The 20,912-nt window shown below is 34.8% G+C and overlaps 1 protein-coding gene across 2 annotated transcripts in view; it reads right to left on the bottom strand.

Moving 5' to 3' along the window:
* Positions 1–20,912, bottom strand: part of si (sucrase-isomaltase (alpha-glucosidase)) — a 206,806-nt gene that overhangs the window by 112,181 nt on the left and 73,713 nt on the right. For both annotated transcript variants that reach the window (XM_028794477.2, XM_051923319.1), the window contains exons 15-20: positions 18,077–18,194; positions 13,084–13,255; positions 12,051–12,167; positions 10,967–11,121; positions 10,180–10,264; positions 3,004–3,060 (exon numbers count right to left, since the gene is read on the bottom strand). In XM_028794477.2, the coding sequence (XP_028650310.2) occupies positions 3,004–3,060; positions 10,180–10,264; positions 10,967–11,121; positions 12,051–12,167; positions 13,084–13,255; positions 18,077–18,194 (704 nt within the window). The remainder of the gene's footprint in view (positions 1–3,003; positions 3,061–10,179; positions 10,265–10,966; positions 11,122–12,050; positions 12,168–13,083; positions 13,256–18,076; positions 18,195–20,912) is intronic.

Genomic DNA, 20,912 nt, shown 5'->3' with positions numbered 1-20,912 from the left:
GATATAGCATTCTTTGAAAATTCATAGTCATTAGAAATGTACAAGCTACCAACTCAAAAACAACCAATCAGAATATCAAATTACAAACATTTAGCATATGGTATATGCTATGTTAAAAGCTTGTTTGCAATGGAAAGATCAGAGTCCATCTCTCTCAGCTGCCTTATATGTGATGCCCTCTAATCATTGCATTACATAACCTTCTTATTTTGTTTCCAGTTGCAGCTACCATCACTCTTCACACCTATCAGAAACCAAACTATTAAACCAATCTCCAGTTTTTGAAAAATGTTCAAAACTAATTTTTTTCACAGTTCATTACATTTGGAATACATGACATGTTTATTTTGAATTGTTTGTTACCTTTTCATGTGATATAAATCCGTGCTTTAAAAAATGTTTTTTCAATAGTATTTATTTTCTGTTATGTTTTCCTTTGAATTTATTCCTTACTGTGTAACCGTCACTTCCAGTAAATGACACCTTTACCTTCATCAGATATGTAGCACTACAATTGTAGTTGTCTTCATTATTTAATTACAGTGATCCCTCGCTGTATCGCGCTTCGCCTTTCGCGGCTTCACTCTATCGCGGATTTTATATGTAAGCATATTTAAATATATATCGCGGATTTTTTGCTGGTTCGCGGATTTCTGAGGACAATGAGTCTTTTAATTTCTGGTACATGCTTCCTCAGTTGGTTTGCCCAGTTGATTTCATACAAGGGACGCTATTGGCAGATGGCTGAGAAGCTACCCAACTTACTTTTCTCTTTCTCTCTCTTGCGCTTTCTCTGATCCTGACGTAGGGGGTGTGAGCAGGGGGGCTGTTCGCACACCTAGACGATACGGACGCTCGTCTAAAAATGCTGAAAGATTGTCTTCACGTTGCTACTTTCTGTGCAGCTGCTTAGTGAAGCGACATGCTGCACGGTGCTTCGCATACTTAAAAGCTCGAAGGGCACGTATTGATTTTTGCATGTTTGTTTTTCTCTGTCTCTCTCTCTCTCTCTCTTTCTCTCTCCCTGCTCCTGACGGAGGGGGTGTGAGCTGCCGCCTTCAACAGCTTTGTGCCGGGGTGCTTCGCATACTTAAAAGCCAAACAGTCCTATTGATTTGTTTGCTTTCTCTGTCTTTATGACAGTCTCTGCTCCTGACGCACTCTCCTTTGAAGAGGAAGATATGTTTGCATTCTTTTAATTGTGAGACAGAACTGTCATCTCTGTCTTGCCATGGAGCACAGTTTAAACTTTTGAAAAAGAGACAAATGTTTGTTTGCAGTGTTTGAATAACGTTCCTGTCTCTCTACAACCTCCTGTGTTTCTGCGCAAATCTGTGACCCATGCATGACAATATAAAAATAACCATATAAACATATGGTTTCTACTTCGCGGATTTTCTTATTTCGCGGGTGGCTCTGGAACGCAATCCCCGCGATGGAGGAGGGATTACTGTATTTGTGAAAAATTTGGTAAAGATGCACCTGCTAAACAAAATAAAGTAAACCTAGAAACTCCACCATGTTTTGATCTCTTGAGATTGCTGTATATTTTTCCCTTGCATTGTAACTAACTGCATGTTTTTTTATCACACAGACCTGACACTTTCACAGAACTAACATGTAGTGGTAAGTAGTTGATTCTAACAGCCTGGACACACTCTCTTAAAGGCATTTTGGCATGTGTTCTTAATGTTAAAATATAAAATTGTTCAGGGACAATTCAACACTAAAGCACAACTAAAACTACAGTTCATTTCAAACTCTAAAGGAACCAGTTAATACTGTAAAAACTACTGAAGCACCTCAAAAACAATTAAAGATCACATTATGTTTATTGATAATCAAAGTTAAACTATTTTTTGTTTCTTTTCAGTCTGAAAAATGTGAATTGTCCTGAGTTGTTAAAGAGATGTTTATCTAATCCACAAATCTTTTATGAGAATATGCAATTTAAGAGGATAAATTCAAATTAGTTATTTAATCTAATCAGCTATCTTCCTCCGGGGAAACAGACAGATTAATATTTTACCCGACTTTATGGTGTGAGACTTTGCACTAGTCTTTTGACCTGCTGCTCCTCTAAATACACAGATATTTAACTTTGTGCTTTTTTATATATGTAAAGCAGTTCAAGATGATTCTCACCTTGAAATGGACTATTATTATACTGTATAGTATATGGGTTAGAAAATAACATGACAATTATTTCACCATTCAATACTACAATTCAACAACCACCCATTCTCTTAAATTCCAACACAATAAAAAAGTCAAATATAGGGAGGACTAAATTTTAGAAAGATTTGCCGTCTAATGTATTCCTAGTTCCCTTCTTCAAAACAGGGATGAAGGGTCTTACGCCTGCTAGGGTACATCATGCATAATTATTTTCTGCATTTTTAAATTCCTAAATGCTTTCTGTAGGTCCATTGTTTTTGGCAAACAAACCTCAGATAACAACTGACTTAGCCACAGAGCAGATGAGAGATATAGCATCAGTATAATCCAACTACACATTTCCACATCCTCTGTAGTATTAAATACTTGATTGTAGAATCTGTTCTGTATATTGTCACTGACTGCTTGGGAAAAGATTTGTGAATCACAGACTTACTGTGCTTTAAACCATTTATTTTTTTTATATGACAACTGTGTGACCATAAAGTTTTAGTTTTTCCATTGTTCTTGACATGCACTATATGATTTTATTTTGGAAGTTTTTTTTTCATTTTTAACTAAATGATAATATTGCATTTGACAAGCAGTATGAGCCTTTAAATAATCCATGCACAAATATATAAAAATAATATTGTGTCACATACAATATATTGAACCATAGGCTAGTAAAGACACAAAAAGCAGGCATGACTTAATAAATACCCTCAGCCACAGCCCTGTAAAGGCTATAGATATCATGAAAACAATATATCAAATTGTTTGAATAAATGTTGATTTTAGAATGAGTCAATATCACTGCATTTAATTTTGAAATTCAAGCCTTACCGTTTCATATTCGTACCACACTGCATCCGGAATATAGGCTGTTACAGTGTCTGTACCCTAGAAAATGTGAAAGAAAATGCACACAATGAATATGGTTGTATATCTAGTATAGTTTTCTAAAAGTAAGATTTAAAACATTTTTAAAGATAACTGTAAAAATGAATGCATGTTAAATGCTGCCTTAACATCATTATGAATCATTTTCTTTAGATACTTTATGGCTCTCTTTTTAGATCATACTAATGTGAGAAAGCAGTGACTGATTTCTTCAAATAAATGTTTGCCTTTAAAACAATATAATTTTTTCACATTCTGCATATATCAGCCTCCAAAGGCCAGGCACATAAACTTAAACTTGCCACATTTTTTCACAAAGCAGAATGTTAACACCACATATTATATTATATTATAATGCATTACGCTGTACTGTATATTCAAATTGATCTTTCACCAAAGTACAGTAGGTGAGTGTATAACTTACACAATAGCACTGTCATTGTTTTCCTTACAGAGTTGTTTTCCTCCTCATTTTCAGGCAGTTGCAATTAAAATGGCTTTATATATATTGCTTTGCAGAATGGTGTGGGACATTTGCAGCTGGCTATTATGAAATCTTTAGTGCCAATGGCAATAGTTATGGTCATGTACAGAACATTTTTTCTATTCAAGATATGAGCCAGTAAAGTTAATGAAATCCAAGATCTAACAAATGATCAGAGCACTGTAAACCTTGATCTTATCTTACAAGATTGGCTAAGGAAATCTCACCAGGCTCTAGTTTAGATAACAAGAATGTGAGAGTAAGCCTCATTTAAATTCACCTAATTATTTTCTAATGTAAGCCTTAGTGGCCATCAAAGAATGGTTAGTTTTACTTTTACACAAAAAAGGGAAAAAAGAGACCATGATTGCCTGACCTGTCTCTTTAGGGCTTCTTAATTAGAATAGATTTGCTATGGTTTATATAACTTTCGAATATAGACCTCACCCTGAACTTGGAATAAAACAGACAGAATAAATTGGAAACTTTTCCTTTATATGCAGAAGAGCTATTTCTTTGTAGTTTAAATGAATGAATATAATAATGAACAAATGAATTATAATAAAGCTGACAGAATACAAACTAACCAAACAATAAAAAAACATGAAAGTGCTGAATTATTTTTATAGGTTATTGCTAAATAAAATTGAAAATGTGGCTCATTCCAATAAAATAAAGCAAATGTATTGTATCACAATTAATTACAAGTTAATATTTAAAAAATAATTTTTAATAAGTTAATACAGTATGGGCATGATTGTGAAAGGGACTTTTTGACCTTAATAATGGCTTTCGATACTTTATTGTGTGTTAAAATTGCACTTGAAAGTTTTTTTCCACATGTACCTTTTATGTTAATGCATGTACAATACAATGAAGTTACATACTTTTTTGCTGTATTGTTATCTCAGTATGTTCTTTACACTTGCAAAATTATGTGTTAGAGTCAAATAAATGTTTTCTTGTATTGCATACAAAATTACAGTTAATTTTAAATACATTTTTCCATTACTTAAATCATTATGTTCTAATACCTTCAGTGTTAACTGATAGAGCATGTTCTCACATGAAAGTTTCTGATCTGTAGGGCTAAAATTGCGACTGTAAGTTCAAAGTTGGTACCGTTCATTCTATGACCTATCCACCCTTACTGTGCTCATCCATCCATTATGGAAGCCTTTCAATCTAATTTTTGAGTCTCAGTGAATGGCTGCCTATCTTGGTAACAATGAACATAAGGCAGCAACCCACCGTAGACAGAGAGCTAGTCTATTGCAAGGCACACTTCATTTGCACAGGGCTGGTTTAGAGCTGCCACTCAACATAGCCTATGTATGGAAATCCAAAATCCACTTCATTCATGTGTTAAGGTTGCTGCAATGAAAAAAAGTCTGAAGTAGTGTAAGCCTCCGTAATTCTGAGTGTTTATAAGAAATGTATTGATTTACTTAATAAGGTAGAAGTAGTAAATAGCTGCATCAGATATTTGAAATATTAATATGTGTGCTTCATTTTGAATGTTTAAAGTTTAAATATTCTTAGGACAATGCCACTCTTCAAGTGGTCAAAGCCAATTTCCAGGAACTCCACTATTGCATTGTGCTTTGCCAGGAGCTTCCTTCGACTGATTACTATTTGAAATGTAAGCCAATATTAAAAGAAGCTAAGTATACCCTTTCTTGAGTGTTATTTTTAGTCTTTCGTACATCTGCAGAGCCATATGATGGATTTCCACCACACCTGGGAGTGATTCCAGGTAATCCTGATGAACCACCTGGAGTACTCCTAGGTGCTGAATAAAAGGAGCCACCTCACTCCAGTCTGGAAGCCAGAGTCAGGAGGAGGTGGACGAAGCTTGCTGGGAGAGGAGTGGAGGTGGCAGAGAAAGAAAGCAAGAAAGAAGGAAGAAGAAGAAGATGATGACAATGAGGAGGAGGAAGAAGAAGAAGAAGGGACTGAGCATTGTGTGAGGTGGGGAACAAGGGAAAATTGTATATATACTGTATATATACATACAATATATATATATATATATATATATATATATATACTGTGTGTATATATATATATATATATATATATATATATATATATATATACTGTATATAAAGCTGCAATTTCTAAAAGAACATATATTCCCAGGGACCATGTACCCACTGCTGGATACATTTAATCTTTATCATAATGTGTGTAATTTCCTGCATAAAATAAGGTCCAAAATTGGTTAAAAAAAATGTTTTTTTGCTGGGGTCTAGAAGTAAACTCCAAAACGCCCAAAATCTTGCATAACTAGACATCAAAATGATGCAGACAGTATACTGCATGTGGGGTTTCTTCATACCGGTGAGGAAATAAACACATTATTTTACTCAATATTTGATTGATTTTGGAAGACATAATTGTTAATTTTAAACAATATTTTAAAATGGTACTCAATATTTTAAACATGTAAGACTATGAAAGGCTCACATTCCGCTCCAAACAATATACTGTACCACATTTGGTAATTTGTTCAAAATGTCTTTTACATTTTTATCTCTTTAATTAAAGCATTGACTTCAACCTCTCAATACAATTAATACATTTTAGATCAATAAGATGTACAATAATATCTCCTTACACTCATCTTGATAGGAGAGCAAGTATTTAATGTAAAATAATCATTCAGAGATACTGATATACCCAAAAAAATCAGCAATGGTTTATCTTGATCAATTTTTCTGAGGACAGTTAGACGGGTTAAGGTTCTTCTGGTTCAGCAGAATAAAATAGATTATTAGATTATTAACTATACAGTAATGTCCCATTAGGTGTTTCCCAAAACAGAACTGCCAGAGGGATTATTGTAATCCCATGATTATCTAATAAATAAGAAAAAGGTACGACCAATGGACATTTTTAGAACATAAGTCCAAGTGAAGCATGGAACCTGACAAAACTCTTACTAGTAGGGCCTTGATCAGGATAAATTTAGGATATTCTGAGTTGAGAAAGATATGAGCAATCCACATTTTTGAATTAGGATTAAAGCAGATTTTGCACAGGTTGAGGAAGAGTATATTTTACTGAATCCTTACTTAGTTTCACTAAATTAAAATCTTAATAAAAGGTCCTGTTCCCAATACCTTTTCAATTTGCAATGTACCATAATTCATAGCCACTAGATAATGCTCCTAATTAAAATATTATTTTGCTTAGCTAGGGCTTTTTGTAATAGTAATCTACATTGTTTCAAACGCCCAACACATTCTAGACAGGGATCTATTACAACCAAAGCTGAAATTTGCAGCAAAAAACGTCAAAAAGATTTTAAACCAGACAAAACCCCAGACAACATAAACGGATATTTAAAATGAAAAGAATTATTCAAACATTTGAAGAAAATACAGAAATTTGAAGCAATTGCTGGTAAGAGTACATTTTATTGAATCCTTACTTAGTTTCATTAACTGAAAATCTTAATAAAAGGTCGTTACCAATACCTTTTCAAACTGGCAATTTTTCTTTTTTATAATAGCTAAAAAGTATAATTATGCACTACATTTGTAAATCAGGTAAGATGCTAATTTTGTTTAACTCTTCAAATTGTCGTTAAAAATGCCTGGTTTAATGTAAAAATAGAACTTTGACATATATTGATTAAAGCACTGCCTCAAGAATCAGTATTTGTTGTTTTTTTTTTTATTGTTACTAATTTTGAAGTCAAAGGCTTATGCTGCCTTTTCCTTAACTCCAAAAACATGATTTATTTCCTAAATTGATGGTGTATACACTTCTCCATCTACAAAAAATAATATCACACTTTGTGGATGTTGCTTTTAAATGTGTTCAAAGTGTTATTTGTGTTTAGAAAGCTTGGTAAACACTGCTCAGTTCGTTTGCTTGTTTGTTAAGAGTGTTTATTCCACGTATTACTACAAAATATTTTCATAATTACTCAAAAATAATCACACTTGTGAGAGATCCTGTGGTTTCTGAGAGGCTGAATTCTGTAAACCAGTGATTTGCTTAATGTATCCAATCATTTAATCATGTAATAATTGTTTTTTGCACTTTGTAGTGCCTAGGACAATGCCTCCAGCACTCTCAGAGTGGTAAAAACAATACTACTGCATTGTGTTTTGCTAGAAGCTTCCTTCAACTGATTATTTTTTGAAGTGTAAGTCAATATAAAAAGATTAAAAGATTAAAAGAAAATTTAATTTGTGTAATTTTTACTCTTTCTTCATCTTAGAATATTATGCTGTACTAGAAAGCAAAGGATATATTTTTTTACTTATATATATTGTTGCAGATGGCCGAAGCCCTTGCCCAGCCGGGTCATCTATATAGTGGAAGGAGTGTGGGAAAGAGCATATTCAGGGCATTACCTCCCTCGGAGCGTTAGATGGCAGCCCCCGGGTTGCAGCGATACCTACCACTCCCACAGGACTCCATGGGAGTTTAAGCTTGACACAGCCCGGTTGGGTTCTGTGGGCACCTTCAGGGCTGAGCCTTTTGTATCAGCACTTCTGCCACACCTAGAAGTGCTACCGGAAGAAGATCACCAAACACCTGTAGCTCTATAAATGGAGCCAGCCGCCTCTACACTGGTAGGGAGGTGGACAAAGATTGCTGGAGGAGGAGTGGAGGCAAAGAGAGAGACAGAGAGGGATGAAAAAGAAGAAGAAGAAAAGTACTGTGTTGTGTTGTGCCATTGTCATTTGACTATACTGTGCTGCTGTGGGGAGTGAGGGAGAGCGCTTCCCCACATGAATAAAACGTGCACTGTGTGCAAAACTTGTGCCTTGCATCTGCCTGTGACCGGTTTGGGCAGCTGGAGCACCCCCCGTCTGGTCACAATATATATATATTTATATATATATATATATATAGTGACGGATGGCCGGGCATGCCTGGCCGGGACGCCCCTGCACTGTATAATCCACCTAACCTGCATGTCTTTAGACTGTGGGAGGAAACCAGAGTACCCGGAGGCAACCCACACAGACACAGGGAGAACATGCAAACTCCACACAGGGAGGACCCGGGAAGCGAACCCAGGTCTCCTAACTGCGAGGCAGCAGCGCTACCACTGCACCACCGTGCCGTCCACCTATAATAATGATAATCATAAGTAGTAGGCTACTACTTCATATATATCTTTGTATTATTAGAACTCAAGAGGATGTTTCTCCTATTGGCTAATGTTATTACACAACTCTGTGCTAGCCATGATATTGGTTATATGTAGTTCTGTCTGAATTATATTCTATATAGTTATCATTAATAGTTATTAATCAAATTAGCAAATTCAACATATCAATGATGCCTCATTACCATGTCTGGGGTGATGTGTGAGGCAGGAGTAATTGTGCAATACTTCTTTCCAATAGCCAGCTTCTTGACATCACATTCACCAACATGTGCAACAGAAAATGCTCTATGTCACAATTTACAGTGTGCCCTATAGGTATCTCCTGTAATGGATTCAAGCCATGGATAATGGCTTTCACAATACAGGCAATAATGCTGTGAACACTTCTATTTGTGACAGGACCTGGAGTCACATTAGAAGCAGAAGCCATTCTCTAATACACTAGCACTAACTAACTGGATCAAGCCATTGGCACACAACAAACATGCCACAGGCAAAGTAGACTGAGAAAGAGCTCATATTGCTTCCAAATTTATTTATTTAGCTAACATACTTTAACATGTTTTCTTAAGAAAAAAATGATTATAGCTATATTGCAGATCATTTTCATAAACTCAGTCATGTATAAAATATGGAACAAATATCATTCAGTATTGATTTGTTAAGAAGTGCAACATGTCATTTTCAAACACGAAATGATTCTATAAAACAAGTAACGGGTGGTAACTCTAGAATCGTGGTGAAACTTGAGATTGTAAATTAAATATGGCCTAAACAATATGAGGTGGTATGAATTCAAAATGTACATTTAAAAAGCTGTCAAACACATTTATTTATTCAACTTTATTGTTGAAGATATGCTAAAACCAGACAATGTGATATAAAGGCTGGGCCACTGGACTTTAAGACACAAGTTGTCAGCTCACCCCCTTCCTAAGTCTGACTGTTTGAGTCAAAGCAATTTAATGTGCATGTAAGCAATTTTTAATGTGTACTATTCTTAAGTCTCCTTCAGCAAAAGTATATACTCAATATACAAAAAAAGAAATAAGAATGAAAAATATGAGCCTGGTAACTGGACAGAACCTTGGTTTTAAATATACTGTATGTTAAAAGTAAATGAAAATAGAATATTAAGAAAAAAAAAGAGATGGTACTGACTGCAGTGCAATAATCCTCACAATAGTGAGAGCTTTGATAAATTGCATTTTGCAGAATCTGGAACACAAGATACTAATTAAACTAGCAGTTCACTTGGAAAAGTGAATTCATTTCTGTTTAAGAGATTAGTTGCAATAGAAACCTCAATCCACTGCAGCTTTCATAAGTCTGGTCTTGGCTCCACTAATTGAAACTGTACTGTGCCCACTTTTAATAACTTAAAATCCAGAAGCAGTACGTTATTCTACTGAATCACATTTTACAGTAAGTCCTCATTTACATTTAAATGAAAATCTGAAAATAAACTTGTATTACAGTATTTTAAAAGTCATCTTACAGGATCCAGGACTGGGGTGATAAGCAGACCAGATCCCCACATAAACTGCCGATCAACATTCCATGTCTTGTTGTCTTTGGGAAACCTGTTAAAAAAAAAAAAAAGTAAAAATCTTACTTTAGCAATGACTGTATTCAACATGGAAAGCTTTTAATTCCATCCATCCATTTCCCAACCCGCTGAATCTGAACACAGGGTCACGGGGGTCTGCTGGAGCCAATCCCAGCCAACACAGGGTACAAGGCAGGGGAAAGCTTTTAATTATAATAGTAAAAAGAATAAATTATTTTCAGCAAAACAAAGCAATAACTTGGACAAGGCTTATAGAACACTCTTGAATGAACTTTATGGAGCAGCTGCAAGGTTAGTCTTGGGTACTTGAGGAGAAGTGCACAGCATACATGAAGTATTCAGTTAACTGTTACCAGTGACCTTTAGGACAGCAATGGACAAACCTAACAGCACAGACCATTTTCTAATCTATGAGGTTTCATTTTTCTGCAGATTATCTGTTGCTCTGGGTTTGAATTTTAAGTAAGAACATCTTACATTGGGTCACACTCTCTTGTGCCTCCTTCTCAAGGAGGTTCAGAGTTATATTGTTGTCTTTTGGTGGAACTACTCAGCACATAAATACAAGATAACTTCTCAGAAAGTACTGAAAGATAAGTAGATAGCCCTGCAATAATATAATTTATTTCATCATGGTCTCTTTAAATGTTCACTAAATTATTTTCTAAACTGTTTCAAAAATGTAAACATAAACTGAACTATTATAACAACTTACTCATGCATCATTGGCCGTACAACTGTGGTCCCTTTCACATGGGCCTGATAGAAGAGGGTGTAGAGATATGGTAGCAGAGTGTAGCGAATGTTAAGGTAGTTTATAGATGTCTTCACTAAAAGAGAATCTGCACCAAAATAAGCAGGATCTTGAGGCTGTCATAAACACACAGCAAATAGAGAATTTTTAATAAATAATACTTGATCATTAATATTTTATTAGACAAAATGAGATTATGAAAATCAAAAGGTCATTCTGCACACTTGGAAAATGAAGAGTCTATGCATGCAGCATTTTTGAGTCACATGTTAATATACAGTAGATGACAATAAGAACAGAAATGACAGCAGTAAACTATAATATTGGCAACAACAGATAGTGCCACTTGCCTTCTGAAATACCAGTGCTAGTATTATTATGTAGAGGCCATTCCCTTTCAAGGTTTAATTGATTTAGCTTTGGTAATGGTAAAGCAGTTACCAGAATTACAAATATGATTCATCCTTTATCAAGACGCATGGTTGCATGCAGATTTACTTGAAAATACGTAATGATTTTTTTTCTGAGCACACCATCAAACATAATTTGTATTAAAGAAACAGACATGTGCTCAGAATGACCGATACCAGTTCTCACACAATCATTAACACATTTTCTAGCATCAAATTTTAAAAGTAATTACCCACACTTTTTAGTTGTTTTCATTTTCTGATATTAGAGTTGGACATTATTTTGAACATGTTCACCAACCTCTTTCAGGTTTGAGAGCTTGAGGTTACATTGAGTTGGTGTTCTTTAAGACTAATCCTGGCAGACAGCTGAAATAACGCAACACTAGATGGGGTGTCAGACCAACACTGGTGATACTCATACATAAACTCATGAGCAATTTAGATTCATCAATCTATCTAGTCCTCCAGGATGTCTTCTCTATAAGAATAAGTAATTACTGATAATGGAGTGGATGGATAAATTCCAGCTATTTAAGAGCCCAATATATCTCATCCATATTGCATGGTTTCCATTACGCATTGCCATAATATTTAAACGGTAAGGTTTTTCCATCTTAGCAAGAATAACTAACTTTATATCCTTCTGCATTGTGATTTCTTGCATATGGATAAAATGCTCCAACTTGCATCCAGCGCCTGCACAACTCTTCAGTGGTATCATCAAAAAATCCACAAATGTCGGCTCCAATCTAAAAGAAAGGTAAAAGCACAGATAAATATCAGACAAAGGTAGCATATTGTGCAATGTCACTAGAGATTTTTTTTGTTTTAAAAAAAATCAGACAATGTGGTGTCACTGTTAAACCATTCTGGAAATCTATCCATCTGATATTCTCACATTTTCACTTGACACATTAGCCTGGGACAATGGATGAAGGGCAATAACCTTTTTTGAAGTGGACATCATTGCATTATAAAGCACAATCACATGTATATTTACATTTATCTATACTGGGTCAACTTTGTGTCACCAATCAGCTTTATGGCATATTTTTAAAGTTTAGAAAATAACTGTTATAACTACACTTTTACCTGTGAAATAGCAGTAGTAATAGCACTGTGTATATACAGTACATTACATTTCAAGCTTATCACTTTCTTAAAATCCTGTAGAAGATTCTTTAAACATTAGGGTGGAGTTTCTGCCAGGAAATAAAGCATTGCAGATTGGACAAAGAATGGTTGTCACACATAAGAAACAGAAAGGATGGTCTGCTGCATGACTTTACACATTAAATACTCTAGACATCGTAATAAACTTGACTAGATGGATGGAAGCTAAAAATAGCAATGTGGTAACAAAGATTGCTTCTGGTCACATTATTTTTTACCTTATTATTTCCTCTCTGTATGCATGGGCTAAAGACTCGACAACAAACCTTGGGAGCCTTCTCATCTATTTTGAGAAACACACCACTTAAAACTTATAGTAATGTCACATAAACATAATTTGGAATATAGCAATAACATTCATAGACATCATTTTGAATATTTCATAAGAGGTTAATTTGAAAGGCAACATATGATACCATTAGCTTTAAAGGTCATTCTTCTTTTGTTTTTAAACAACTGATTAATATTTAACCTATAATAAACTGAGCTTACATAAGGCATTCCGAAAAGGTTAAATTCCAGCATTCCAGGAATCGCCCATTTGATATCATTCCAGTTTGCTGCATTGTCACCTAACCAGTGTCCAGAGTATTTGCCTGATCCCGCAAATGAGGACCTGGAGAGAATAAGGCTTCTTTTTCCTGGAAAAACACGTCTTATAGCTCTGCAAAAAAAAAAAAAAAAAATCAGTCTGTGCCATTAAATGTGTGTACCATTGTATTTCCATTCATCTATACAGTTCAGTAAAGGAACACTGGCGCCAAACAGCATTGGATGCAAGGTAGAAATTACCATTACATTGCAGAGCACTATCATATCACATTCATATTTACTTTTAATAGGCAAACTGCGAGTTGATAACTACCTTAGAATTCACGTCTTTGGAATATGGGGGGAAATGGACTACACAGAAGAAACGCAGACTAACACGGTGAAAATGTGTAAAATTCATAGACAACAGCCAGGCTCGGGACAAGAACCTTTGAGGCACCACTACTTTTTATACTGCCTTTCATTGCAATGCCAACTAAATGAATTCACACTTTTGAACCCTGCATCGTCCCCTAAATAGATAGATAGATAGATAGATAGATAGATAGATAGATAGATAGATAGATAGATAGATAGATAGATAGATAGATAGATAGATAGATAGATAGATAGATACTTTATTGATCCCGAGAGAAATTTAAAGTATATATGTTCATCAGCAAAACAGCTAAATTGATGCTTTGAGTACATTACTAAGACTCTGCTAGCAGTTCATTTAGGAAAATATGCAACTTAGGATAATTCATCCTTAAAACAACTTGTTTCGTAGCAGTGCAAGTTGATTTCTTAAAGCTTTTTTATATAAATTTAAAATAAAACAAAAAATTTTAAATACTTTTAGTAATCCATGGATCTGCATAACATCATCTAGAAAAAGGATGCTGTAAAAAGTTGTTTTACTTTTCTTAGCAGCATCTTGTATGCTAGTCATGACATATTCACAGAAATGTGAAGGACATTTCCAGTAAAGCAATCACCAATCTTCTTTAATATTGATAACTTTCATAAGAGTAGTTTTATTGAAAAGAATGCATGGCTTTAAAAAGAAAATAGCAGAGGTCAATTCACTGAGCGGATTTCTTACTTACCTCTTTAGTTTTTGCTCCAGTATTATGAAAATTATGTACAGTAATGATTACTGCAGTATTTTAGATAGAAATGTATATTGGTTAAACCTCCAGATTTTATGCTGTAACTATATTGAATTATTAATTTTTCAGGCACATGATGAATCAGATCATCTACTGTAATAATAACCACTTTCTGTCTAATTCACTTACCATCAATCATTCTGTTTGTCCTGAAGCTACCTATGGCATCACTGCAATTGGTTAATGGTGACCTTGAGAACAGATTTGAAAGTCTGTATGTGATACTGTGCCATGCATTTGCTTTACAAAACATATTTTCCAATGGACATGTTGTAATAAAGATGGCTGCCATCTTCTGTCTTATTCATTTATTGCTTATTTTTTCTGTTTTGGCTTGTGCTTTATATCTTTTACCAAATAAGGAAATGCACATATTGCTTGACAATATTCAAGTTCTATGATTTGTGCTCATCTAGCCATAAATAAGGTTATAGAGAAAAAGGATGTGGAGAATTTTGCCATGTCATTTAAAATTGACTAAAATCAGGACCGTTTTTTGTGGACCTTCTTGTGGGCATCATAGACTGCACTTGCTAGCAACTGTGTTTCTGGAATATAGTAAAGGTATACATGGAAGCTCATGTATACTCTATGATACAATATAAATTCTATTACAGATGTTTGGGACTATACAGAATCCTGAAGCAAAGTCAACGAATAGGTCATTACTGCGGGATGCTTAGAAAAAGGTTTTGACATAGATCCTACTACTTGGGACTACTTGGGAAAAGGCTTCTGGTTGCTTGGATTACAGACTTAGTTATATGAAAACACCTACATATTGGGAGTGTTATGAAGATGCAGCCTGGCTCATTGTCATGTATAATATTTAATGCAGTTTTTTTCTGTACATTGCAGCTTGTAGTTTTGTATTTTGCCTTAACCAGTGAATATACCTGGACGCAGAGCCATCTCCAATACCAACCCCTCTTCACACACCCAAAAATATGCAGTATTTATAGATTCATGTTTAAAAATTTTAATAAGGAGAGTACTCTTCATTTTACTCACGATTAAGTCTAAAATTAGTTGAGGAGCAGATGCATTACTCAGAACTGGAGGCACACCTATCCTGCACTGACTGTGTCATCAATTGCCAGCTGAAAGTGGAATGCAGCAACTAAACTAGCTGGAAGAAAAGTGTGGCTGTTGGAAAAATGGTGGCTACAAGAAATGATAAGAACAAATGAATACAGTAGGTGTGGGAAAACAATAAGTAGCAGAAGAAGCAGGATAGAAATGAAGCATTGAAAGGGTCTTTTGAAAGATTTGTTGTAACAACAAAGAGTGACATGGGTGGTGATCTAATATGCTAGTGAGACATCTGACAGTACTGACAACATTAGCAACAACTGTACAGGCCACTTAGGTGTTAATTTACTCCTCTCTCCAATACTCACTACCACACAAGAATCCTGTTAACACTCGTCCAATGACAACACTACACTCCTACCCCACCCTGCTCCCAGGAGACACCATTCCCACCTTTGGACCAGCTTACACCTTGACAAAACTCTGCCTGGACCGTCTATGATGATAGTGTATCCTATTGTTGGCACAGCTGTGCAGTGACCTAAAAGATGAATTATATGTTCCTTTTCCCTTTGTTATACTGTATGCAGTCAGTATCATCTTACTGTTTCATAATCTTCCATTGGTGGTAGAAACCAAAATGAAAGGATTTGCCAACTTGCAGTGTCATCTTTTACAGAAATGTTTTCAAGCCATACTTTGGACGATTCATTTGTGATGGTAATTAATGATAATAACCACTTTGTCAACCTCAACACTAAAGCTGCCTTATAACTATAATAAATAGTTTTAAAAAATGGTAACTATTACAGTGTGCATCTAAAGCCATTAACTGAGAGGCCTGATATAATATATTGATTGTGCTATCTGAGCAATTTTTAACATGACCTTCCAAGAAAGTATGAAATCCATTTATGAAGAGAAATGACTGACAGTACATCCATTGAGAAGATTTTCTTGACAAAGATGAAAAGATATTTCAGGGGTATGTTAAGATAAATGAAAATGCAGTATGTTGCACTGGGCTTACTACTGCAAACATTTGTACTTTGTGTTCATCGAAGGTTCAGAATCTTCCTTTTTGCACTGCAATTTAATTATTTCAATTTTAATTATTATTTCATATTTCAAAATACTTTCATGAAATTGGTTTAATGAGAAATGTATACATGTTTGTACTAATCAGGTTAACTACTGTGTCCAAACATTCATACATTCATTAGTTTTCAGATACAGGCAGGAGGGAAACAATCACTGGTTCTGGCAAAAATGAACACCAGTCCATTTTAGAATACATTCATAGAGTCCCCATTGTCCCACATAGAAAACCCACACAGAAACCCATATAAACAGGTAGAATAGTGGAAACTCCACATAGAGAATGTTCTTTAATCAGAAACTGAATTGAGGTCCAAATATTATAAAGTGTCACTATTACATGCTGCGTATTTCAAAGCATTGCCTTACTTATTTGCTAAGTACAAAACAAACAATTTACTTAATTTTCATAAAAGAAGCAGATTTTGAAAGCAATTCCCTATTGCATAAACACATCCTTGAAGTTACTTTAAAATCAACAGTAAGTATTTGTACAGTTGCAGCTTTTGATCTAATCTTGTATAAGCCTACTGAGATGTAAATTAATTCTTAAATGGTCACACCAGGAGTTGCTCTTTCTGAGGATGGAACAAGTGATCCAGTAAAAACTCACTGCCATTTCCTGCATACTGAAGAAATACATTTAAAAAATGTGATGGAGTGCCACACAACCAAAAAATAATAAAACTGCATATCTAATCCTAAAGACAAAGAAATTAAAAAAGAGAAGTGGACAGTATTCTAGTGACATACTGAGATCCAAGATGAAGGGATATGAAATAGAAAATAGAATGTTATGGGGAATTACAAGGACAAGCACATATCTGCCAAAGATAACATGTGGCAAAAGGATTTTTATGGGACTGGAGAAGACAAGCCAGCATCTGTATTGTAAATTGTGGATCTAAGTATGTAATGGTTCATCATATTAGGTGTAATGCAGGAAAAGCAGCTTTTAACAGGTTTTTACAATGGAAATGGCAAGGTGGTGGATATACTGTAAGTCCAACCCTGACTAGGAGCGGAACTCTGGCCAAGTCATTAAATACACACAGTATCTCAGAGTTATTCTGTTTGTGTTATCTTAAATCAGTGTTATCCTATATGTGTGTAACTATTTGAGATGATGTTCAGGGTGATATGCTTTATGTGAAAAGGTAGACTTTGAAAGAGGTGTGTCACATCGTCTGTCAATCATAAGAATTTGTCCTCTGGATTTGAAATAAAAAATGCATTATTATAATTAGGCACATTATTGTCAGCTGGGATTTATAAGACTGAGTTCTATTAAACAATAGTTTTTATTGTACTTATTTTAATTAATGAAATTTTCACTGAACAAGTTAAGGTGAAGGTTTTGTGGCTAAAAATCAAAACATAGTAGAACAAATAAAGCCAATTGTACCCACTTAATTTAAGATTTAATATAGTTATCTCTCCATGAGTATTGGAATTTGTGCAGTATTTATGTATACCATTATCATTTTAGGTGTGCTAAACATTGTAATTGTTCCTGCTATTTAACTTCACATGCAATCATTTTCACTTCAAAAATCACACATTCATTTACACTGCTTAGCATATAATTATAACCTTTAAATAAATTAAACTGTTTACAGTATTTTTTAGCAGAATATCCTAATTATTCTTACTTGTCGGTGGAGAGTATCATTGAGTAGCCATACAAGCTGTGAACATCATAATGAGAGCCCCATTTTTGCTTTGCATCCATGCAGAGAGTCTTGGAATACATCAAATTATCAAGAATTTCTTTAAAGGAAATAAAATAGTATAAATGTTAGATTTAAGGAAACACCAAAAATATTTAATAAAATTATTTTTGTGATTTTTAAAAAACTGAAGTTTCAAAAATCTTTGTAGGAATCTCCTTTTTGTTTTAGTTTATTTAACTAATCACTACAAAAATTAGTGCTGCAGCCTTAAAGTTTTAGGTGCTGGGGTACATTTTCTGGCAACTCCACTACCTGTTTGGAGTTTGCATCAGTGGTGGCTGGTGAAAAAATTTGGGCATGGGCTCAGCTTTCGGGCGGACAAACTGAAGCAGTGCTTATCTATTATATAGTGCCTTTCATATCTATCTATCTATCTATCTATCTATCTATCTATCTATCTATCTATCTATCTATCTATCTATCTATCTATCTATCTATCTATCTATCATTATATAGTGCCTTTCATATCTATCTATCTGTCTATCTATCTATCTGGCCATTCCACAAGCACTCGTGGTCCTCATTATAGTGTCAATGCACATCTTGGCCTGTCCAGTTCCAGACCCAATCCTCTGCCAACTTGCCCAGTTCCCCATTCTACTAAAACCCACACCATAATGTCTGTACTCACACCTCCATAATCTTTCAATAACATGAACTTCTGTCTGTCCTATAACATCCACAGCATAAGTTCAATCCAAATTATATTCTGCCTTTGCTAATGGAATGCTCAGTCTTTGGCAACTATATTTTTTCCACTGTATTTTTCAATAAATCCACATCATACAATCACTAATCCTCTGATTTTTGCATCCCAGTTTATCATTTACCACAATCACAGAGTCATTCCCACCCTAATATTATTCTACACTTGGCTGCCAGTATGCTCAGTCTTGTGCAAGTTTGCCAGGCTTACCTCACTTGGGCACAAATTCATACTGCAAGATCCACAGAATCCATCTTAAAATATAAGTAGGTGTCTAATCTGTTTTGTACTACACCCACAGGAGAAGTGCAATCTAGATCTTATTCTGGCTTTACCTTGAACATAAATTTTGCCCTCCATTCCTTTAGGTCTGAGACTCATTAAATGCAGTCATTTCACCAAGCCTGCCAAAAAAATTATCTTCATGCTATTGTCTAGAGCAATGTTTCCCACCCTTTGTTTCAGTAGTGGCACACTTTATATAACCAAAATCATCCCAAGGCACACAACTGTTCTACTAACCACAAACACATATGTATCTCATCCATTATTCTGGACAGGATTTTGTCGCTTTTTGGTCACCTCTTTGTTGTGCCTTTTGATGTCAATCCTGTAGCCTTCATCTAGCTGTTCAGCAATACTAAGCCTGCCTCATGCTATTGTCTAGATGACTGCGGGTACTTCCATGCCACTTGCATTTTTCAGAACAATGTTTGTCTGTCTCGTACCCCCGTTGTTGTCCACAACGCTTTAGTACCAACACTTTGAATCAGCAAACAAGGAAAGTGAAAAAAGGCATTACATACACTACACACAGTTAGCCAACTCCATTTGTCATAACAATAGTTGGAAAAAGTCTGTGTGTAATTTGAATTCTTAAGTCAGGTCGGTCAGGTCCAAGGCCCTTTATCTTATCTAAGTGAATGACTTATGAAGGGGTGTTTCATTAAAGAAATAACTGAATTTTATTTAATTTCTGAAGTTCTGCTTGAAGTTGCCATCAAAGTCATGCTCACTCATCTACAGTATAGTCATGTAACATTAAAGGCAGGTGTGAACTGTGAACCATTGATGTCAACATGATATAGTGCATCAATGATTGTCCGATTGTCACATTAGATAAAAAAAAAAAAACTAAAACAATACTAATTCACTGCCATTAAATGTGGAAATGTCTGGGGCGCAGAGAGCTGCATCCATGGAAAAATCAGAAAGCAGCTAATTAAAGGGCAGCCTCAGGTCACCTGCTTGCCAAAGGATCAAGGACTTAATAGACACTAATTTGGTCGCCGTCCTTCATTCCAGAAAAATTGGTATTCACACAGATTTTCTTTTTTTTATTCACAGACAAAACCAATTTTTAATGAATGTTGACAAGCAAATAAACTAATTTACTGTATATAATGATTATTCCACATTTCCTAATTAACTGAAGTACAGTTTTTAATTTTTTTTTCAGTGCCCCAGCACCCCTTATTTACAAAACACCACTGGTTTGCTACATTTTCTTTGCCTGTGTGTGCTTATCCTGCATTCTCACTGACACATATGATGTGTACATTTGACTGGCAGGTAATGGTAAATTTTTCCAGTTTAAGCTAGCGCAGATACATTTGAACATGCACTGCAAGAGTGGCACATACAAGGCATTAAGCAGGTTCAGAAAAGGTATGCATGCTATTAGACAGCCAGTTCATGTTAATATCCTTGACTGCTTTACACTAATATACCGAACTGAACCATACTGTGTATGTTAATGCCATATTTAAAACTCACTTAAAACAAAAATATCAGCAGAAAAAGCCTGGTGAATTAAGTGAGATTTGAAAATCTGCTTTTCATTTAACCTGCCCATTTCAATGAAAAAGTTTTTATTTATTTACATTTTATGTTTTGAAACAGAAGCATACACATTCATCTCTGTTTATTTTACTTTTGTAAGTAATTTATGAAGGATTTGTGTTCTCCTAATAGGTTTCCTAAGCTTGTTAGGATTTCTCTTTCTTATTTCCTTTCTGAATTCAGGTACTTGGTGAAAAATATACAAGC

This window comes from Erpetoichthys calabaricus, chromosome 2, assembly GCF_900747795.2.
Source record: "Erpetoichthys calabaricus chromosome 2, fErpCal1.3, whole genome shotgun sequence".
Classification (NCBI taxonomy): domain Eukaryota; kingdom Metazoa; phylum Chordata; class Cladistia; order Polypteriformes; family Polypteridae; genus Erpetoichthys; species Erpetoichthys calabaricus.
Note: the sequence above shows the minus strand (reverse complement) of the source record. Positions and strands in the feature narration are given on the sequence as shown.